Raw genomic sequence first — 22,361 nt, forward strand, 5'->3', positions numbered from 1 at the left:
AGAGACTGTGAGTTATGCCAGTAATGCAAGCGTTTCCTTTACCTCAGCATTTCAGAATCGTAAAGTCCGCGAGGAATGTCCTACAAACTGATCAACTTCAGCAACAATTCCAATTTGTTCCTAGTCTTTCTTGCTGATTTCACTCCGAACAGAGAAATGACTACCTTCTGCTGTTGTATTAAAGTTTAGATTTGATATTTTTGAAGCCTTTTTAAATACACCAATATTTTAGTACAGCAGAACCTGAGTAGTTTTATTACAAGCTTTTGTAAGTACAGTCTCATTTGTTCCGTGGAAGGGGTAAATTAGACTTTCCTTTGAGGTAACAATACGAATTCAAAATTGGAGTTTTCTTTAACTGTAAATTATGTGTCGGAAAGATATTTTTAAGTCAATCCTAACTGTAATATCCAAATCCACACTTAACATTATAAATGTGTAAATGTGTATGTTATTATAAATGTGTATGTTTGTCCTTTTCTCACGTCAAAACGGTGCGTTTGACCGAGGTTTCTTCCGCCGCCATAGAGCGTCGGAGCCCAAGGTGCTGTCCTTTACTTTTTCTCCTCCACTTTGCACGCTCGTCGGCAACCCTAGTTGTCAGAGCATTGGCTCGCATATCATCCTTGGTGACATCGAGCCAGCTATTCTTTCATTGGATTCAGGTTATTTTAACAAAGACTTAAATTAGGGGTTCTTTATTTATTCTAGTATAGATAATACTTTTCATTCATTTTTCGTAAATAAAAGTAAGTACTGGTGCAATGTTTCGCGTGCCTTGTTGTAATTTCTCTGATCAAGTGTCGCCCTCGACGACACTAGCGTGGGGCAACTCCATAAATATTGTAAAGCGGAAATGGAGGTACGACATGGGAAAATTTACGGAAAGAATAATAAAAAAAAAATACAAAACTCTTCGAAACAAATTTTAACTTAATCTAATAGATAAGGTTTTTTGATGCATACATACACAACAAATTAATGTTGTTATTTAATGTTAAATGTGGCCTTGTTTAGTTTTATCCAAAATCCAAGTCCTCAACAAAATCACAGAAATAAATCCACCATATGCTTCGTCAAAATCCATAATGCCCTCGCATGTCGAGGGTCTTCAAAAGAACAGCAAATATCGACAAAAGGCTTCGTCAAGTTTCAAGTAGGGCTTGTTTATGCTAAAGACATTCGCGGTTTACAAGATTCAAATTGTTCAACAATGACAAATTTTGTTATGGAAATCATACATGAGGGCTTTGTTTACTATGTACTCTTCAATAATGGATTCGTTCAAATTATTTTTTATATTTTCTTTACTAGAAGTTCCTTATCCATTAGCAAACAAGTTTGCTTACTGTAAGACCTATAGTGTGTGACCACAGACTACCAGGTTGTCCAAACAATGTTGCAAAAGTACATATACCTAGTAGTAACTCTATGGGATTAGGTAAAATGTAATAATCTTGAGCCAATCTCTTCATATTAATGTACCTAGAGTTTTCAATTAAGTAGCCAGTAAGTGGGTGCTCTTTGTGTCAAAACGTGAAACTAAAGAAAAGCGAACCTAGCGATGTTTTTGTCTGGGAGTACCTATTAGCATCTCACATAAAGATGTTTAGCTCTATATGAAAAGAACAGTGGCAGGGACAAAAGGAATCGGAAGGGAACATGCAGCTACCTACCATTGAATTTCATACTATCCATAGAATCAGAAAGGCGCCCCGCGCGCGGGGTAATATCAAATAAAGGGTGGCGTACAGATGCGGGTTGTGTTGCCAGATTTAAGCTGATAAGAAACATAAATATTAATTAACACCTTTTTGTAAGTGAGAACTGAGATTATTATCTTTCACATCACTATTTTACCTCGTAAAATAACAGAATAAAACAAATATAATAATAATATATGAATATTCTTTCTGGGAAACTTTTGTTATTTTTATTATAGCTACAGTTCATTTACTACAAGCATTAAATTGTTAAGAAAAATGCTTCATCCTTTTGTTGGGTTATCCTACGCTCTGTCATAAAAAAGCACCAATAAATCTACTTATAAGATGTGTAATTAGAGATGAAAAGCCGCACGCGAAGGAAACAACTGGCAAATACTCGTAGTTTGCGTTTAATGTTTTACGGTCAGTGCCATGAACAATGCACCATACAAGTAAAAACCTCCCTCTGACGGCTTTGCGGCTGACGTGGCCTATTCCATTACTTGGTTCTGTATCGGGAAAGTAAAGGCACAAGTACATATTAGTGTCTTTGCTTACAATGTCTTTAATTTTAAATATATTAAGACAAATCACACAGATTGAGCTAGCCCCAAAGTAAGTTCGAGACTTGTGTTATGGGATACTCACGCAACGATACTATATTTTATAACAAAACATATACTATAAATAAACATCCAAGACGTGGGCCAATCAGAAAAAGATCATTTTCCATCATGACCCGACCGGGGTTGGAACCCGGGATTCAGAGACAAGCACTTTACAACTGCGCCACCGAGGTCGTTGGTCTTTGTTAAATAAGTGTGCGATTTAGCTAGAATATTATTTTATTATTTGTAGTAAAGTCTGTGTGATTCTAGTGTGAGGTATGTAGTCGCAAGCGTCAGGGTTCATGTCTGTGACATATCAGGAGTGCAGTCTTTGCTGGTACGGCCATATCGTTCTAAACCAGCAAATTACGGAACGAATGTCTGAGTATGTCGTTTCCTCCTGGTTCTGTTCTGATAATATGTTTTTATGGAACTAATAGAAGCCAAAATAAATATATATTTTTAGACAGACAGACATTTTTGTCTATTTGTATGTTCACGCATCACGCAAAAACTGCTAGTTGGAATTTGATGATTTTTTTATGGGTGGGACCTTAGGCGGCACGCAAGAAATAAACGCGGGCGAAGCTTCGGGCAAAAGCTAGTGATAAATAAAATATGCACGTGTAAATAGAATGATGTAATGTATGTACCGCGCCCGCGGCGGCCGCGCGAACTATATTCATATACAAAACTTCGTCCGATAATATTTTTATCTTATCTTGTTTTCATTACGTAATTTGTGTTGCAAATATGTTGCATGTATATATTGATTGATAAAAAACCTTCAGATGCCATTCATTGCCTTTAAATATGCATTGAAATATTTTTTCAGCTTAAGGTTTCGGTACCTTACCTACTAATACCTTATCTTATCAGATAGTCTGTCCTCAGTTCTGTTTCGATTAATCGTTTTTTACGTTTAGTGTGTTTACCATCGTAACCAAACCCATAAGTTCTATCTTTATTAGCTGAGAACAACCAGTCACAATTAATCGAATAAAAACTGGTTGAACTCCGGGAGTGACGGCAGAAGTGAAAATTTGAATATTAACGTTGTGCATTTTTGACGTCTTACGAATTTTCGATCTGGTCACGTGTCCTGACGCGAGTTTAACATTTTTTACCCATCACAAAAAGTACAAAACGACGACGCTAAAGAAGTTTTCACTTTCACACAACAATATTTACTATATATTTTGCTACAAATTTATTGTTGTCCAACTTCTAGAGTTTTAATATTTTCCCGTTGCTCCACTCATACCCCTCATTTGGCCTGGCCTCGGTTGGATAAAAAAAAATATGGGTCTTTTTTCCAAGAGCCAAGAGATGGCATTGTCTTAACAAAATTAACCACCGCTTGTCGTATAATTTGATCTATTGTTTATGAAAAGGTTCAAAGGAGAGGTCAAAACGGTTTTGTCATTTTACGGTCAAAACTTGGAACGCCTTTTTGAGTTGAGTTATTTTACATATATATTATGTGTTATTTGTAACTTATGCCACCATAGATAAATTCCATGCTTTGACAATGTCGGGATACTTAGGAAAACTTTAGTCAGAATCGTGGAGAGGATTGTGTCTGTGTATGAATGGGGGTCAAACATCACAAAATCTCAGGCGTTGCTAACACGAAACTTGAGTCTGTGGAGGTCATAGATTCGAGTCTCACGGGAAATATACTTTGTGAAGATTTTTCGTTAAGACTTTACTTTCCAACTTTTAAATGCTGTTTTAAGACAGGAGGCGAAGATTGAAAGCCAACGCGATTGAATTCGCAACTAAGGGCGCTGGTGTAACGGGAGGTCCATGCCCTAGCCAAATTTTAATTTCAGCCATAGTAACAGGACCTTACTGAGCATAGAAACGACAGCCTCCATTGATAAGATTCCTTGCTTTGTTTTATGCTAAACTAACGTGTGTTTGGTCTGAGGAGGACGCATCAAGCTATCCATAATCATTGCATATTCGGCGCTAATGTCGCTGTATACAGGTCTAGCTGTTGACTGTACGTTCAGTCATTGTAGTTGTCAATCAGTAGACCATGTCGGATTATAAAGTGCAGAATCATCGATTGCAAGGATGTGTGGCTTACAGCTTCTAATGTTACAAGAAAAGAACAAATTTGCATCAGTATCGAAGTGTCTACTTTCAACAAATTTTTAATAGATCATTATTTAGACTAACTATAATTTTATGGTAAAACGGTCTATCGCTGGAGCAAAGCTAATACAAGTATTATACAGTCTAATTACGTACCGATATTTGATACGTTTATGCAAATTAGTACACGGGGTTTGTACTGTGTGACATTGTTTGGAAATAGGTCAAAATCAAGATGTAACACGGTCACAGCGCGAATACTTAACTTCGTTGCTATGTATTCGGTACAAACGTTATACAATCAACAATGCTTTCACACCTCGTGTAGTAATATTGTGAATATTTTCATTGTAATGCCAAATTATGGTGGAAAAGAAAGTTCGCTTTGGTCGCTTCTAAGTTTATGCTAGGTATTGCTAAGTCACTTACCTTTATGAAAGTAACAGTATGACTTGGTACGATATGACATGTTGGTAAGCTGAATTCTTAGTTTATCTGATATAAGTTTCTGACGTTAGTTTTCCTTTGCTTTCTTCTTAATAATCCACAGTTTGCATATGTAGAACTTTTACATCTTTGAAAGCGTCTTCTGTCCAGTGAAATTTGGGTTTATCCATTGATTTGCTGTCATTATTTAAAGTATCATTATTTCTTGTTGTCCGCGTAAGGTTATTACTATCCTATCAGTCATGTCAATTGCCTTTAGACAATCTTAGAAAATATGACACAGCTGTTCCAACTGTTATTAGTGGTACACCAAAACTTACCTCATGGCTCCACCTGAAAATATATTTGGTAGTGTTTGAGTCTATCGTAAACAGACCGATATCAAATGTGAACACACCCGGTGGGTAGGTACTTTATTAAAGAATGAAAGTATGTAGTAATTATACAAATTTGAATATTAAGAATTTAAACAAAACTTTAAATCCTTACCGCCTCCGTCTCCCTGATTCCGATCCTCGTAATTAAAGATCTTTCCCACCGATCAATCTTCGTTCCCTTTCCCATCCCGCCTGACCTAAAGCAGACAATTTGCGGCTGAGATCGTCTAATTATAAAAGAATTCGCTGATGACTCACCTCTTAGCCTTTTATTTAGGGTGATTTCACACCCACGTTGTTTGCAAGGACATTTATGTCGATATAAAACATGTGCGCATGTCGCGTGACTTCGTCGCGTCCTTTACCTAACTACCTCTCTCTTATCTCTAGTTCGATATTAAAATTAAATTAACAAATATCATAAAGACATTCATGCTCAGAAGATCTTCTTATTTTGTCTTAAATAAACATATTTAATCGAATTTACAGACAGATCCATGAAATACATTGCAAAGAAATCCAATATTACCAAAATCTAAATCAAAAAATATCAAAATTTAAGCCAAAAACCTCAAAAATGTGTCTAGTACGTCCACTACATCCATATATAATTTTTGAATTAGTGATATTATGTCCAATTCAAAGTGAAACCCCCTTTAGAGCAACGGACGGGCTCGCCAAATAGTGTAAAACGAGTTGTTATACGCGGAGATATTGCATTCCCGGCCTCCAACTCAGGATAGATATTTATGGTTATTGTTTGGAATAAGGAAGCTACAATCTGGTGTGAACTCAGTTTGATTATTATTTGAGGCGGTGGTGGACCAGCTGTGTTTAAAGATTCTCGTTGTCAAAATCCTATTCAAGCAACATGAGATTGTATATTAGTCTGATTCATTTATGACAGTTTTTTTAGACCACGGACCATTAAGAATGAAGTGAGGAAACCTATTTAATAGCTATATAGTTTATAAGTACTCACTAGTATATAGATAGAAAGAACCTTTAGTTATACTATCCAGCCATGTCAGTTGCTATCAAGCAATTTCATAAAATCTGATAAAAATGTTCTTCTTAGGTTTTTTAACGATAGATCCTGAATCCTGATTAATTTCTTCTCTCACATATGCTTTCTTGTCATTGTGAACGCTTCCCGGTTCGGTGGGTTTGGCTGTTGTCCTGACTCCATTCGCCAGGCATTAATTTCGATAAGATCTTGTTACGGAACGTTGAGTAGCTGTGTCAATATAAACTAATTGACAACATAATTTACACCACATATTGTGGTTAGACCGAGAGTGTCTCTACACTCTAAAATATTCTTTAATTGAAGACAATTAAATAATATTTTTGCTTTTTATGTTCTCACTTTATTCCTACAATAAATGTCATCAAAACCGAATTATTATTAGGATAGTATGAAGTAAGAACTTTGTTAAAATAACAATTTAATACCTATCTAATTTCAGGATAAATCGATAACACTTTAAGATACAATATACTTATGTAAAACGATATATCTCATTAAGTCCACATAATGTACGAGCTCGTCGACCCATGCGAACCCTTGTAGTGTAATGCCTTTGACCTTTTAAAGCCGTACATTAGGCCAAATGGCCCAGAATTGCCAATTTCGCGTACTTTTGCATTCATACGTCAAGTTCAACCTTCAAATTAGTTCAGTTGATGAGAAATTTTGAAAGTATTTTAGTTTTGGGTTTACATATTACCCCATAAAGCCTAATTTTTGTGTTGAAGGCGTGAAAAGCACTTACCCATAGACAAAATACGGGTTCAATGAACCATTCATATGCAGTTGCTTTTTTTTACATTCCATTTTTAAATTACTTTTTTTTATACCAGACAGTCTGCGGTGCAGCGTTGTGCGTTGTTGCATCGTTGGTTATTTGTTCCGGAAATCTGAAATGATCCAAAACGGCGAATAGTCTATGGTCACAGTCGAGCGGTTCTTCCGCGCGCAAAATTATGTATTTAATCGATTTAATGCATGCTCTTTATTATCCAGTTTCGCACCTAATTATGCACAAAACTGACGTAGTTTATGACTATTTTCGGTTCTATATTTTGTATTAATAAATAATACAATTTGTTCAACAAGTGTGCTACGAGTTCTTTCTTGACAGCTAATGCAAATCACTCAGACTTAAAAAAGCATTTTTAAAAGGTGATCGGCCTAACAGTCAGAGTTCGAACATGCTTATTTGGGATCTTCCTATTAACGTATTTTGTCAACTTTGGTTACCCTCTTACATTAAACCAAATGGACTTTGGGATTTAAAAATCTGACATCAGAGTCATACTGGCCTCTAAATCACGTAGCACGATGGCGTAAGATCAAGCGCAAACCTATTAATATCAATTAGTACTAAAACAGACCTTACATCACCAATTGCGCCATATACCTACACTCTAAACAAGACAGATCATCTATCGCATCGAACACTAATCGATACTTCAAAATCGAGATTAAATGAATCGATTACGGTGATATTAGCCGAGGGCACTCGCGGGGTGTTCTGATGACTTCATTGTATAGATTATTTTCTTCATAAAAACCACTCCATAATAGTGCGCGAGAGCATCTTGTGGGTGGTCTATGTAATTACGTAGGGCCATTACGGTATTCCTATTGCTTGCTCTGTCTCTCATTCGGGTCCAGTTGTATTCAAATTATTCGACATAATGGTTACGTCTGTCACATACCAAAGATGGTGTTTAATAAATTGTCATTTTTTAGCTATGACTTTTTATTTGAATGATTCTCCTTCGGTCTCAAAGTAGTTAATTTGGTAGATAAAATATATGTACTTATATCATTTATTTGTGCCATATGCAAAACCATATTACGGTTTGATCGCATGAAATGTTTAGCATCGATTGATGACATAAATCGATACTTTTGATGGCTTGATCAGATCACAGATTAGAATTTATGGCCAACCGACATTATCAACAGTATATCAATCAATTGCACCAAATTTAAATGTACTCTAATCAAAGGCCATAAGGTTGCGTACAATGTTTGACAAATTCTTATTCTGTGCAGCTGTAAAATGATACGCTAGGTACGGTGTTTCCACATGTTGTCGCTTCACCGTCAGTGTTGACCGCCATCTTGCGGTCATAATGGCACCATCGCCGGTGGTCGGCTGCCCTGTAATCATTGTTTTCACAAATAAATACAATTTAACGGCTTGTTCTTTGAAATAACCGACCTTTGTGATTATCATGGAATGTCTCAATTACATAATAATAGCATTGCCCTTTGGTTTTGCTTGTGAGCGTATTTGTTCGTAGGTATATATTTCGTCTATAAATTTTGTGACACAAATACAGTATCTACTTTTTGACGCACGCGTTGATGCACATAACTGTGATATATAAATGTACTACAGTTTTAATTAAGACTAGACCTGCATTATATTTGCACTACTTATCTAAATAGATGGATTTTACTGCAGTCTCCTCACCCTTACAAGTTGTGATGTGATTCTCTCAGTAAAGTATTGGTATGAACTCATAATTTAAACATCCCACACAATAAAAAAATAATACTTGCAACGTGGCTTAGTATGACGCTTTTTATCTAGATCTTTGGCCATATTTGGAATTCCTTACCTAGAAATTTTTGAATAACATCCTGTTTCTATTAGTATATACCAACTAACATTTTGAAGAGGAATATTTTTGGTGTATTGCAAACCATATTGTTCTTGTAGTGTTATGTTGATTATTACATTCAAAGAATTCTATAGTTATAATTGTTTCGAGGTCATGACCCTCAGTAATTCACGCCAATTTCGATTCGGAAACATCGAATCAAACCATATGTTCATTAAACCGACATAATATACGTATATGGCTCCATAAATTTGTGTTCAGTAGTTCAATATAAAAATTTTGCAGAAAATATATCGTAATTTGTGCAATGAAAAATTAACAATCTGTCGAGGAATTTTTCAAAAACATCCAACATTAAAAATTATATTAGAATCTCTTTGAAAAGAAATGTCCTGTTGGTGATTAGTCCAAAGAAACGACTGTCGAAAAGGCTTGAAATATCGTACTGAACAAAATAATGTCTTGGATGAATCATTGTATTTTTTATCTGGAGACAGGTTGATGGTCATTCAGTCAGTTGCAGGATATAAATTACAATTAGGTCAATGACTATCATAATTAAACACGCTCGTGTGAGGTCATCCATAACATAAACTGTACCTACCGCATAACGATCAATTGTTCCCAATTCCTCAATTATAACGTACGAATTTAAATTGTTCTCCTATTGTTCGAACGATTCAATTCGATCATCGCAAAATGGCGCCGAATTTGTTTCCCCGTAGTACAATTAATTTTATTGCTTTACAGCTCCGTAAAAGTTGGAGGGCGAATCTCAGGGAGTGTTTGCTTGTGTTATTGACATTGTTTGTAAAGAAATTTCAGCTGTAATAAAGATTTTGTGCAAACATTATTGTATTACTCTTGTAAGTTTTCATATTCCATTGTTAGTTTAACTACTTCGTTGAAACTTAGCTATATAAAACGTAATTTGCAATTTCACCTTTATAGCAACAGTCAATGTGCAGATGTCGCTGTATACTAGATTCATTTATTTAATACAGTGAAACGAACTGAAATAAACATAAACATTTAAATAAATAAATATATATATTAGGACAAACCACACAGATTGAGCTAGCCCCAAAGTATTTAAACCTACTTATATTCCTAAAATGGGGAATAGGTGAGAGACGAACAAGCCAAAAACAGTCTTACGAACCTCTTTATATTGCACAGGTAGGTATTAGTCCTCAATGGTGTGAAGTTGGCGCCAACTCACCCCGAGGGCACTTGAATCCCCGCTAAATTCAGAATGGTGAGGCATGAACCGAAATGATTACCCCACTTAGTCGCGATAAGGGCGTCTGCTGAGGTGCGAATAGCTTTTACGTCTCCTAATGAATGTTTCTTTGAATAGCTATCTTTATTATAATTACTTTGATGTTCACGTCTATCAAAAGTATATTTAATGCGATTCGTTTTGGGTGTTGCCCTGGAGAATCGGGAAACGTTATTATACTTGCAAATTTGAAAAGATTTATTTGTATGGATAAATCATCGAAATATGTATGTATTATATGTATAAACATGTATTTTCTTCGACGTCCTCATTTATTTCTAAACTTTTCAATTTGGAAAGTCAAATTAAAACTTTTCTAATGAATGTCCGATTGCACAATTAGGTGAAAAGTTTATCCTCTGTTGTGTAGAAATGTAATTGAATTTGGCAGTTGCCGCAGGCAAGGTCTGTTAGGGACATAATCTAATCCCATTTTAATTGATGACTACCGCTGAATAGGAATTTCAAATCAATTAGGTTGATTAGGTACCTATAGATCCTCTTGTTTAAAATTGATTATGCGATCAATAATAACTCATGAAAGATGAGATCATCTATGTATATATGCGTATTTGATCTAGTGCATGCATATATTATCAAATTCACCCATTCTTGTTCAGAAAAGTAAAAATATTAGCAGACACAGAAGAAATTCACAGCAGAAATTTGTAAATCAATGCTTTGTATGTTTGTATGTCAGTGATATATTTTGTTGCGTAGGAACGAAGCCACACGCTGCTTTATTCAAAACATCATCAATTGACGCCGAAATACAAGCATTTTTATATCCTGAGACCTAAATGTCGTCTTGTTTATTTTCGTGTTTGAGTTGGTTCGGTTGCGGTCGCCGTTTCAAAATGTTTTATATTGCCTACCTAACTGTAGCCTCCATATGGCAAGTTCTTTTTTGTCATGTTTTAAGTGCCGCTTTAAAAATTTATAAGGGTTAACGTACATACAATTGAGACTACAAAGCAATTTGCAATAAGCTATATCTTAAGGGATGGTAAAACCAAAAAGATATTTTTTTATGGTGGGAAAGTAAACGAGAATGAAAATGAAAATAAAACTTAGTCTTTTGCTAGTCTTATATTTTGTCTATTTAAAACTATAAATATTGCATCGCTATGAGCATGAATTCATATAATTAACAATGGTATAATATGTTATGATCTAAGCACGCCTAAGACAGTGCCAAATGAAGAAGGAAAAATAGGAAAGCATAAAAACATATTTAAACGAAATATAGACGCATGAAGTTGTAAAGTGTTTTGACACAAATGATTTAAATTCCCTAAGTAATAAACGTAAATTAACCTATTGTAACATAATCCATTATGATCGCATCACGCTCACTCAACCCTAAACTGGTGATCAACCAACAAACACTTCATTTTATTGGAGCGTCGGGCAGTGAGCGCGCGCCTTAAAAGAGTCGTAAAATTTGGACCGATGTTATCGCTGCATTCAACCGCATTATGCCGACGACAGCCGACAGGTCTCGTTAATTGAACTGTTTTGTTAATAAACCGATTGATTTACCGATTTTTAAATACTGAATTTGCATTTACTATTGTGAACCTGGTAACATAAGTACGCATATTATTCGTTATTGAAGATTTTGCGTCGTACCTTTTAGTTCCTTTCACAAACCTAAATTATCATGAGTATTTAGTTGTTTGTTTAATTCTAGTAACCTTTTTACTTACCTATTTTAGTTATCATCATAAATTAAACAAAACCTTGATGCAATATCTCACATTTAAACAAGTCTGTGCACAGACAGCATGCGTTTATGAGTTGTGTGTATGTATGTTTGCGCGTGTATTCAAAAAAGCAATAACACGGCCGAGTGAGTGTGCCTGAGCCTGCGGATAAAACGTAGCCGAGGGTTTGTTCAAACAACTCTGTTTGTTTGACATCATCGCCAGATTAAAGAGATCGGATACGATGGATTAAATCCAAAATATCTTATATACTATAAGATATTTTGAAATAAGGAATGTATTTATGTGATTTTGTTTTTAAATATAAAATTAGGAGTGAACTAACTAGAAATTAAACTTGAGAAAAAATTGTGTCGACAGTTTGTATCTTTCGTTAAAACATGGATTTGTCTATATATATATATATATATATATATATATATATATATATATATATATATTATAATATATAAGAGTACCTTTAACCACCACAACACAATACTTTTTAATATTTCTTAGTAAGAACTAACAACAATATTTTTTATAGAACTTGCATTTATATGAATACGAGACGAAACTAATTTGATTATATAAATTAGCCTTAAAATTCCACAAGCTAAATCAGAGAAAAACGTATAAAACTTAAATAAATCTCAAAGAACTTCAATAAGTTCTTTAAGTGTTATACATATGGTAAAATCGAAAAAAAGTCAATACTTTTGAAAATATGAAAACTTTTGACATAATTTTACTATTAATAAATCATAATGGTAAGCCGATCTGGCATGATAGGGACCAACACTATTCAAATTAGTTTCTTTCGGCATTTCTTCTCAGCAGTGGTCGTTCCGAAATGCCAGTAGTTCGTAGCTTGTGAGAAATAACTATAAATATAAAGATTGACGAGAAAAAGTGCCTGTGAAGGTCTAATTTCTGAATAAATGATTTGAATTTAAATTTGAACATAAGAAAACCAAGAAATCATAAGAAAACCCTCAGCAATCAATATGTGGGGTGGAGTCAGTGCTCCTTCCTCGCTTCCTGCCTGGCTGCGGTGTTCCGCGCTTGCATTAGTAGCCGTCAAAGGACGTGTTAGGGTGCTTCCGACTCGCTGGTCAAAGTCACAAGAGAATGCTGCAGATTCGCTAGCGTGGATCTCAATTGCTGAAGAATTTACCATTGAAGCACTAATAAATGTAAGAAATTATGTCGTTAGTCTAAATGCAATCTGGCATTTTAAAATGCCGATTGTAATATTATCAACTACTTATTTATTTCTTTTTTATATGTCGAATCGGAAGGAACAATAAAAGTAACTGCTGTTGAAGTTTCAAAGGCTTAATAAGTAGGCCACATCGAACGCGTATAACTTTGCAGCACATATTGTATATGATTGTATGAAATGCTGGGGTTATAACATATTAGATTACACACCTAAACCTTCTTTAGGAATTACACTAGCATAAAAATCTGTGCAGTCGTTACTCATTTTATCGCTAAGAGACACACAGACGCGACAGAAATCTTTGTATTATAATATATAAGGATAAGTATTGCTTGCATCAGTCTGCTCTGATGTGTGAATAATAGTTATTTTGGTAAAATTAATAGAAATAATATCTTTTTACATGTAGAATTAGAAGTTACCTAGATATAAATTAAACTTTTGAAAAAATTGCATTGACCATAGTTTTGTCTTCATTACAATTTTTTTAGTGGTTGTTTCTTTAGTTAAACCACAGATTTGTCTAGACATAATATATTTGTAGGATAAAACATAACAATATACATACAACACATTGTTGTTATCACTTGTACCACACGTTTAATTAAGTTCGGGCACGCTGTAGACCTACAATAGTGCAGCCCCTATAGCACGGACACAAGGTCTACGTTCGTGTAATTTCTGCATTTGTATGCAAATCAGTGATTTTAGTTGATCCCGTCTCAGCGGTGGAAAGCACGTCGATGTGTGTACTGGAAACGAAATAAGTTATTTGTTTGTTTAACCATTGTTACTGCACGCGTGAATGATTTTATGATAATTTTAATACTATTACAATCATATCATTAATCTTCTGATTTTAATAGCACATTTAATTAAATTATCTTCGGTTTTGCAATAGTACCTACATTATATAATTAGGGATTATATTTTATAGGGAATTTACAATACATAACGAAATATCTTTATTGGTAACAAAATATAGTTTTTTAATTTTAATGTTGTTAAAAAAAAGTGGTTAATTATTTTTGTAAAAATGTCTAAATAATATAATCAAGCTGGCTTACCTATTGCCAAGCAATCTCAACCAGCCGACCTGGTTCTAATGTAAATATTGATCATTTTCTAAATTTTTTTATATAAGCAATATAAGCACTAGGTTTTGCCCGCGGCCTTTTTCTGCGAAAGCGGAACAGACACGATTTTCATACAAACTTTCACCCTACATTACACTCATTAGGGGGTGGTTAATTGAAAAATGTAGCCCATATTTGAACGGGTGTCTTTAACTACTTGCATACCATATTTCATCAAAAATCGGTCCAGCGCTTTAGCCGTGAAAGCGGAACAGACAGACCGACGTACAGACTTTTCCATTTATAATACAGTAAGTCATCATATCGGGAGCGAATTTGTAATGAATTTGATTAGCTTAATGAACGAAGAGGAAACTTGATGCTAATTCACAGAGATTACCAAACGAAGGACATAACGAAAGATTTATTGTTACACACAACAAATTTACAACAGAGACGAATGCAATTCTTATATTCATAGTCCCCACCTCACTTCAATTGAAAAACAATAACATAGATAAAAATAGACGTGGTGACTCCAACCCTCAGGCCGCAGACAGATCGAAGGTGAAGGGTCGGCCTACAGGGGCTGTCTACTTTGGTAGAGGGTTGACAATTTTTGATGCTGCCCTATGTAAATATTAGAGCTTCACGTAGGATAGAATGACAAACCGTACATTTGATAAAATAGTATTTTCTTACTCTTCAATTGTGCTACATACGGAAGAAGACGTTTTAAACAAGTGTGCTTACTGTTCGCGTGTTGTTCTACTTAGGATCAATAAGCGATTACGATATAAAATGATATTCATTATTCATTACATATATTTTGAATTATAGTAATTTAGTATTTTTTTTTCCAAAAGTCTTGTGTTTTTTATTTATCCTTCGGAATCCGTAAATAAACTCTGTCGTCTTACATAACGTGCGTTAAAAACGTCTCGATAATACATTTAATTGGTGCAATTAAACTGTGAAAGCGTAATATATAAATATACTTTTTATATATTTGTTACGCAAGAAATATAACTTTCTCATATATAATACTAATATTTATTTAAGCTTCTAGACATAGAAGCGCACGAAACAGTCACCCTTCCTGCCACCACCCTACGCCCTCCGACAAATAAGTTTAAATATCCGACTACACTTTATTGCATTACGGGACCTCTCTCATTGCAGACATACATACTTACATACTGTCTCAAAGACTAATCAAAAGCTTTTGGGCTTCGATTACGAAAATTGGGATTAGATATATATAAAAATATAGGCAAAAGCTAATCAAAATTTTGAATTGATGTTCCTAGCTGAATTGATTTCATTAAGTATCTATAAAAATGATGCCTACAAGTGTGAAGGAATATGATAAAAATATACTATAATAGTGGAGAAGTATTGGTAACAATTAAATCCGGGATCAAGAACAAGAAAAACAGTCCAGCCTGGGTAAAAGTAGACATTTTGGACGATGGTACGTTGTGATACTATCCTGTACTATCATTTCGGAATTCAAAAATTGTTTTAAACAGCACGAGAAAAAGGTGACCTGATGATGTATTTAAAAAAACCTTCCTTCTTTCTAGACGCGGGTGGCCTCTGCCTGAACAGTGGGTGCTGTTCTGCGTCAGATTCTGACGTGCTGGTGCAGAGAGCGAGGGCTCAGCTCGAGAGCAGTCTTAAGACTGACCTGGAGAACTTGGCCTCCACACTGTCCACGAGGGCCAGGCGGGTCGATGGTAAGTCTATTTATATTTGTAGATCTCTTTCTGTTATTAGGTGTTTATGATATATTTGTCCTAATAGAAGACCATTACTAATTTGACCGCTATGTTTCGACGAGGTGATGTGACGAATGCATTGGTTGATTCTCGGAATTAGTGGCTAATGAGACATTTCGCTTTGTGGCCCGGTGCCAGCTGATTGTTTGGACACACGGGGACGTTGACCAGGTGCTGGATGAAAGGCGAGATTGGCCTGATGACAGATCAGGAGTAAATAACAAGACGCAATATAGACCTGAAATTTACTGAAAATAATTCTCACAGACTAAATTAATCAATCAATAAGAAATATCGAAAATATGAAAATGAATTTAGGTTTTATTAAATCACAAGTTACAAGAAGTGATGAAGACTTTTGAAAGAAAGTTATGTCGAAAACATACAGAATTTTGGTAAGTAATTGCATACTATTAGCCATTGTATCACTCTAAAGCCATTATTAAAAACCTGCTCGCCGCAGTGACCCTCGACCCTCATTCGGCTGTTGAAAAATTCATAACTTAGGTACGCAAATATTCATCCGAGCTTTTTGAGCAAAACCGAAATCTTAATAAGGGTCTAAAAATTAAGTAGCTCAGTCAAAATGTTTTTAAAACGATGATGTTCCACATCCGAAGAAGGTAACAAGACAATTTAAATTAACAATTAAATTAATAATCGTTAATTATCATTTTGAATACTTTCAAATCGTAAGAACATTTAAGCAAAACCACTCTATTAGTCAAACGCTTAAAACTGAAAAGCATATAAGCAAAATATCCTATTAGCAACATATCTTGTAGCAAATGGTCCTAATTTCAAAATGCCCTTTTAGCACGTATCTACATCTAAGAATGAAATTCTTTATTCATTGTTTAGTTCACATATTTCCAATCGACATATATACAGACTGTTTTGTAATCGATTCAAACGTTGAATTGATATTTCAAATTTACCTACATATAACCATACAGATAGGATTTCCAGATGTAAATAGGGTCGCCAAACCTAATTACATACTACATCATTGAAAATCTTCAATGATATAGTCATTAGGTTTTACATGTCAGTATTAACAAAAAGATTGTACCTATGCCAAAAACATGCTTCTCTGATTATTTACTTAATGAAGTCTTTACATTATTATTAATCAGTAAAATTAAATCGTCGGTTAAAATTAAATTCTAGCTCGGCGCTCGCTCCTCCGTCATCGCAAGACTCGTGAAATGAAGCGACTATGACTCCAGTGGAAAAAAAGTCCAACTGTAGTCGTACCAGCCGGATACCATTTGTATCGATGGCGCAGTGGTAAAGTGCTTGCCTCTGAACCGAGAGGTCCCGGGTTCGATCCCCGGTCGGGTCATGATGGAAAATGATCTTTTTCTGATTGGCCCGGGTCTTGGATGTTTATCTATATATGTATTTGTTATAAAATATAATATCGTTAAGTTAGTATCCCATAACACAAGTCTCGAACTTACTTTGAGGCTAGCTCAGTGTGATTTGTCCGTATTTATTTATTTATTTATTTGCTGGACAAGCAATCAAAAAGCCTAACTATGTCCGGCTTTATGCGGACGCCTGGCAACCCTAATTAATTACAAACCACGAAAAATCGAAGCTATCAGAACAAACAGTTGATTCATCAAACCATATGGTGTTAAACGTGATTTGTTTCACAATACAAATAGGTACAAGCCTGGGATATTAATAGAGATTTATCGGGAAGCCGCTGTGCAATCGAACGGCACAACTTGATGGGCAACCTATCAGGATAAGTAGTCCACACGTTTGTTCTACATAATAGTGCTACTGTTGCTAAGGTTTTTTTTCTTTAATGGCTTACAACAAATATATATACAATCATATTGAACAACTTTTACTTGATAAAGCTGTATGGAAATATGTTTTTTTACTTGATATGGTAAACCAGATTTTAGATACCTCAATCTATATGAAAAATAATAGGTTTGGGCGTATTATTGTCATAAACCAATTAAACGATGAAACAGAGCCGACTAATGAATGCTTCGCATATTAATAAAAACACATGAGTCAGATCAGAAACAATTAATTATTCAATAAAATATAATCGAATATAGGTCCTGTTTGGACTTGAATCGTCTCCAGCCGCTGACTCATGGGTGATTCACAGACTCACTTCTTCCAGCGAAATATAGGCATTGTTAGACGATGTTTAGGTTTCGGGCAAGGTTAGGTCATGCACTTTATTGGTCAGGACTTTTTAGATCGACAAAACGATAACAATTGTTAATATTGTGACTGGAACATGAGTAGTAGGAACTGCGTTCAAATATATTCAATGAACGCCTAAATATGAATTTCACGAAAAAAATAATTGCACGATTTCATTGAAGTTTCATTTAATATTGAGCGTAACTGATAAAACGATGTTTTAACTCAATAATCGTCATAAAATCTTCATGCCACGTATATAATTTTATGTTCAATAAAATGCCAAATTAGCATTTTTCTAAATCAATATATTTCGCGCTAAGATTACCGAGAACAATTTGTAAGGTTCCTCTAAGCGTCATAGATATATTTAAGTATTTCTCATAAACAACAAATGCAGCGATGCAGTTTCTCTCCGTCCGGTCGTAAGTCGTAGGGTCACCAAAAAAAATTCTAGACACTTGACTGAAGGAAAGTATATTTTGTCCAGCACGGATTTTTGAAAGTGTCAACATATGCTTCATCGATCAGATTAGAAATGACAGAGGTGGATTTCATCTCTTTAGCGTATGTAGATACGATTTTATCTTTCAATGTACCTAATTAGGAAATTAATGGCGAAACACAATTTGTGTATTACATTTTTCAATTAACATATTTTCCAATGTTGCAAAAGCTTTATATATATATATATATATGGTATGGCAACCCTAGTCCTAATAAGTAAGTCGTAACACCCACACTGGAATACTTGTACTATCGATGCTTTCTTAGACTTGCGTCAGCAACTAAAACTCTGCCTGTGTTGAAATTAACAAATACATCTACCCGTACACTTCATACTTGACGACCTCGGTGGTGAAGTGATAAAGTGCTTGCCTCTGAACCGAGAGGTCCCGGGTTCGATCTCCGGTCGGTTCATGATGGAAAATGATCTTTTTCTAATAGGCCCGGGTCTTGGATGTTTATCTATTTATGTATATGTTATAAAATATAGTATCATTGAGTTAGTATCCCATAACACAAGTATAGAACTTACTTTGGGGCTAGCTCAATCTGTGTGATTTGTCTTAATATATTTATTATTTATTTATTATACGATTGATTTTTATTTCGTGATTTTTCAACTGGCATCTTCTCCTAACCTGCTTTTTGTCTATTTTTTCAGTTTTTTAAGCACCTACCTAATTATATTAATTAGTTACCTCTACGTTAGTCGTTGTGTCACCGTATGGCGCTGTAGTGTTCTTAACATAATTATCAGCCCAAATTTGAATCAGGTGCGGCTATGTCACTTCTTCAGATCAATCTGACTCATAAACTAAAATTTGGACGACTTTCATCTTACTCCATCGACTGTCAGCGATACCTTATAGCCTTGGCTAATATTTTTATCTAGTTTTTTCTATGTAAGTTTTCTTTAAAATATTGAATTCTCTCATAGTGAAAGCCTTTTACTGAAAGTACTAACAACATTACTCAATAAATTATATTACATACGTATTTTACTTTAAGTACGTTTTGTAATCACTTCGACCACAATATTGACTTTCCATTCCACCGGCTTTCCACGTCTGTATCTGCTTACTTTCTCGTGCCAAATGTCTTTTACTAATTCGAGTGTAAAATTAGATTTTAACGATATAATTCAGCCATCTAATTAGTCCAAGTCTAGTGTACTGACTTGATAGCTGAACCCCGTAACGGAAAGGATCTGAATGGACTTATAAGGCGATAATAGCGGCGAATTTGATTAGGTTCATATACTGTAAAAACAAATTGTTATTAAATGTTGTCATATTTTGCACACAAATCAATGTCAAATGGGACGTGTACCCAAAAAACGAGGTTGAGCATTGTAATGTCGTTAGGGTACGACATTAGCATATTAATGTACAGTCAAATATATATCAATCTTATCAAAGTCGCCGCTATTACCACCACATAGAAAAGCAGAAGTAACTTGATCTGCAGTCGTCTATACCACAGGGCGATTCAAAATTAATATAATTTTGTATCGCTTTGTATTTTCGCGGGTCGTTGTAAGGAATTTCAGGGTGTGCCTTTAACATTATTTGATGACTTTAATGAATTGGTATTTCATGTGAACGATGCAGTAGCATTGTGATTTATATTATTAGATGGTATGCGCAACATAATTAAACGAACATCTTCTACCATTGATAACAATTGAGTCTTCTGAGACGTGAAAGTACCATGACTCTTTATCATTTATTCTTATATATAGTTATAGTTAGTTCTAACGGTCCCCGGACATTTATACAAACTGCATTAACCAGCATTCCTATGAGTACGAGTTTCTTCAAAAGATCGTGCCCAAAACTTGACATCCTCTCACAAATTGAATCGGTACAGCGATCAGAATTGACACCTCACAGTACAAATTAAGACTTCTGTGTACCGTGGGATCGGCGACGAAACAAAGTGAAATTAAAGGCTTGAAAGTAACCGGTCAATATTTGTGGAGACAAGAAGCTCGAGCATAGAGCTATATTAAGCTAGATGCCACTACTGAATTTGTAGGTCGCCGTTCGGTAGTTGTTTGAAGCGTGTACTTCTAATTTCGATATAGCATCCGAAATACGTCGTGCCGGAAAATACAAAAATCCGATTCAGTTTCGCAATCAATTTAATTAGCAATCAATTAAAAAAATATTTTTCTAAGACCTATGAGCCTGAATCAAATAAGCAGACTACAAATACTATATTATAGAGACGTATTTCAATTACAGCGCGTGCGACTTAACTTTTTGAGCTCCTACATTACAAATTTCGAAAAGAATTTAAGACTGTTAATTACATTGAAAATAAAGAATTAAGAATACAATACGTTTTTCAAGGGATACAAAATTAACGTGTTCGGTTTTTATTTGTTGAAGTAAGAAGCAATGTCTAGCGTTTTTTGAATCTGTGGACCCAAGCTTCTGCTGTACATAATTAGGGTTCACTTTCAACAGTAATGGGAGAATCACGTATTTACTGTTTTCTATTCCGAATGGCAACCTGGCAAACATTCTGTCTTCCGGTAATATCAAATCTATTGAATCATTCGATTTATCGAATTCAATCGAATAATTTGACCATAAAGTTAATATGTTATTGAATACAAATGTATTGAATTGAATATACTCATAAATGTCATACCTGTTTTACTCATATAAACGTTTACGATCATAGAAAAGAGAGATGAGGATTTTATTACAACAAGCTTTTAGTTGCACTGGCTATTTGCATTTATTAATGCATATGCATTAAACTAAAACTAGTAGCAAATGGAAAATTAGATACAATGAAAAGGAAAGTCGTTAAAATTATCGCAGCAGAAATAGTTTTTATTAGAGACCTAATGTCTCTAATAAAAAGAACAAGCAAAGATTCATCTATAATACCGAAAGAATAAGGTAGTCCAGCTAACGTACGGTTAGCCGTACATTGCTTATTTTCAACTGAATCTATGCGTGAGTACAAGACAAGAGAAGGCAATGTACAGCAACAACATGGGACCAACGAGTTGCAATTTAATGAAGTCAGATCGCCCGAAACGAGAAGGAATAGGCGTGAAGACCATTCACGAGGCGCAGATGGACTGTTGGTCGAGAAAACTCATTAAAGCGGACTGTCAATAGTCTCTTTATTCGGTGAGAGAGGAAACGTGTTGAGAACGGGAAACGATGTAATTATTCTCGGGTTGGAGCCCGCATTTGTCTGGGAGGGACTGGTCAAACGCTTAATCGAATGGGTAGTCAGTTCAGTAATTGTATATTTGATACGAGTTACAATTCAATCCTAGAGGTTGATTTTGTATTAGTGGACTTAATTCTCGCAACGTTGACTTTTGAAATGTAGGATAGCAAGCTATCGAGTATAATCTGTTGATATCACAAATTCTATTGTTTTTAAGTGTATGTCTATGATACAAAATAAAATTTCATTGAGTGCATAGATATATATTCTTCAAACCCCTCACGTACCTAATCTAATAAATGTGAAAGTAATGTAATTGCAGTTTATAAATTAATTGAAAAAGTGTATGAGAATTTACTTGGTTTTTTTAACGTTTTATTTGAAATGCTTATCCAATTTTCTTATTTAAAATTGTATTATGATTAAGCGAACTGAGAGTATCTGGGAACAGGGTAGAATGGAATATACTCCGTTGACAAATTTATTGATGACGATGATGAGAACTTTGTCTCGAACTCTTTACTC

At 34.8% G+C, this 22,361-nt stretch overlaps 1 protein-coding gene across 1 annotated transcript in view; it reads left to right on the forward strand.

Annotated features, from left to right (window-relative positions):
- The window catches only part of dlp (dally-like), a 73,889-nt gene that overhangs the window by 28,100 nt on the left and 23,428 nt on the right, over positions 1 to 22,361 (forward strand). Inside the window, exon 2 of the mRNA XM_053745893.1 lies at positions 15,759 to 15,911. Coding sequence (XP_053601868.1) covers positions 15,759 to 15,911 — 153 coding nt within the window. The remainder of the gene's footprint in view (positions 1 to 15,758; positions 15,912 to 22,361) is intronic.

Source organism: Plodia interpunctella, chromosome 5, assembly GCF_027563975.2.
Source record: "Plodia interpunctella isolate USDA-ARS_2022_Savannah chromosome 5, ilPloInte3.2, whole genome shotgun sequence".
Taxonomy (NCBI): domain Eukaryota; kingdom Metazoa; phylum Arthropoda; class Insecta; order Lepidoptera; family Pyralidae; genus Plodia; species Plodia interpunctella.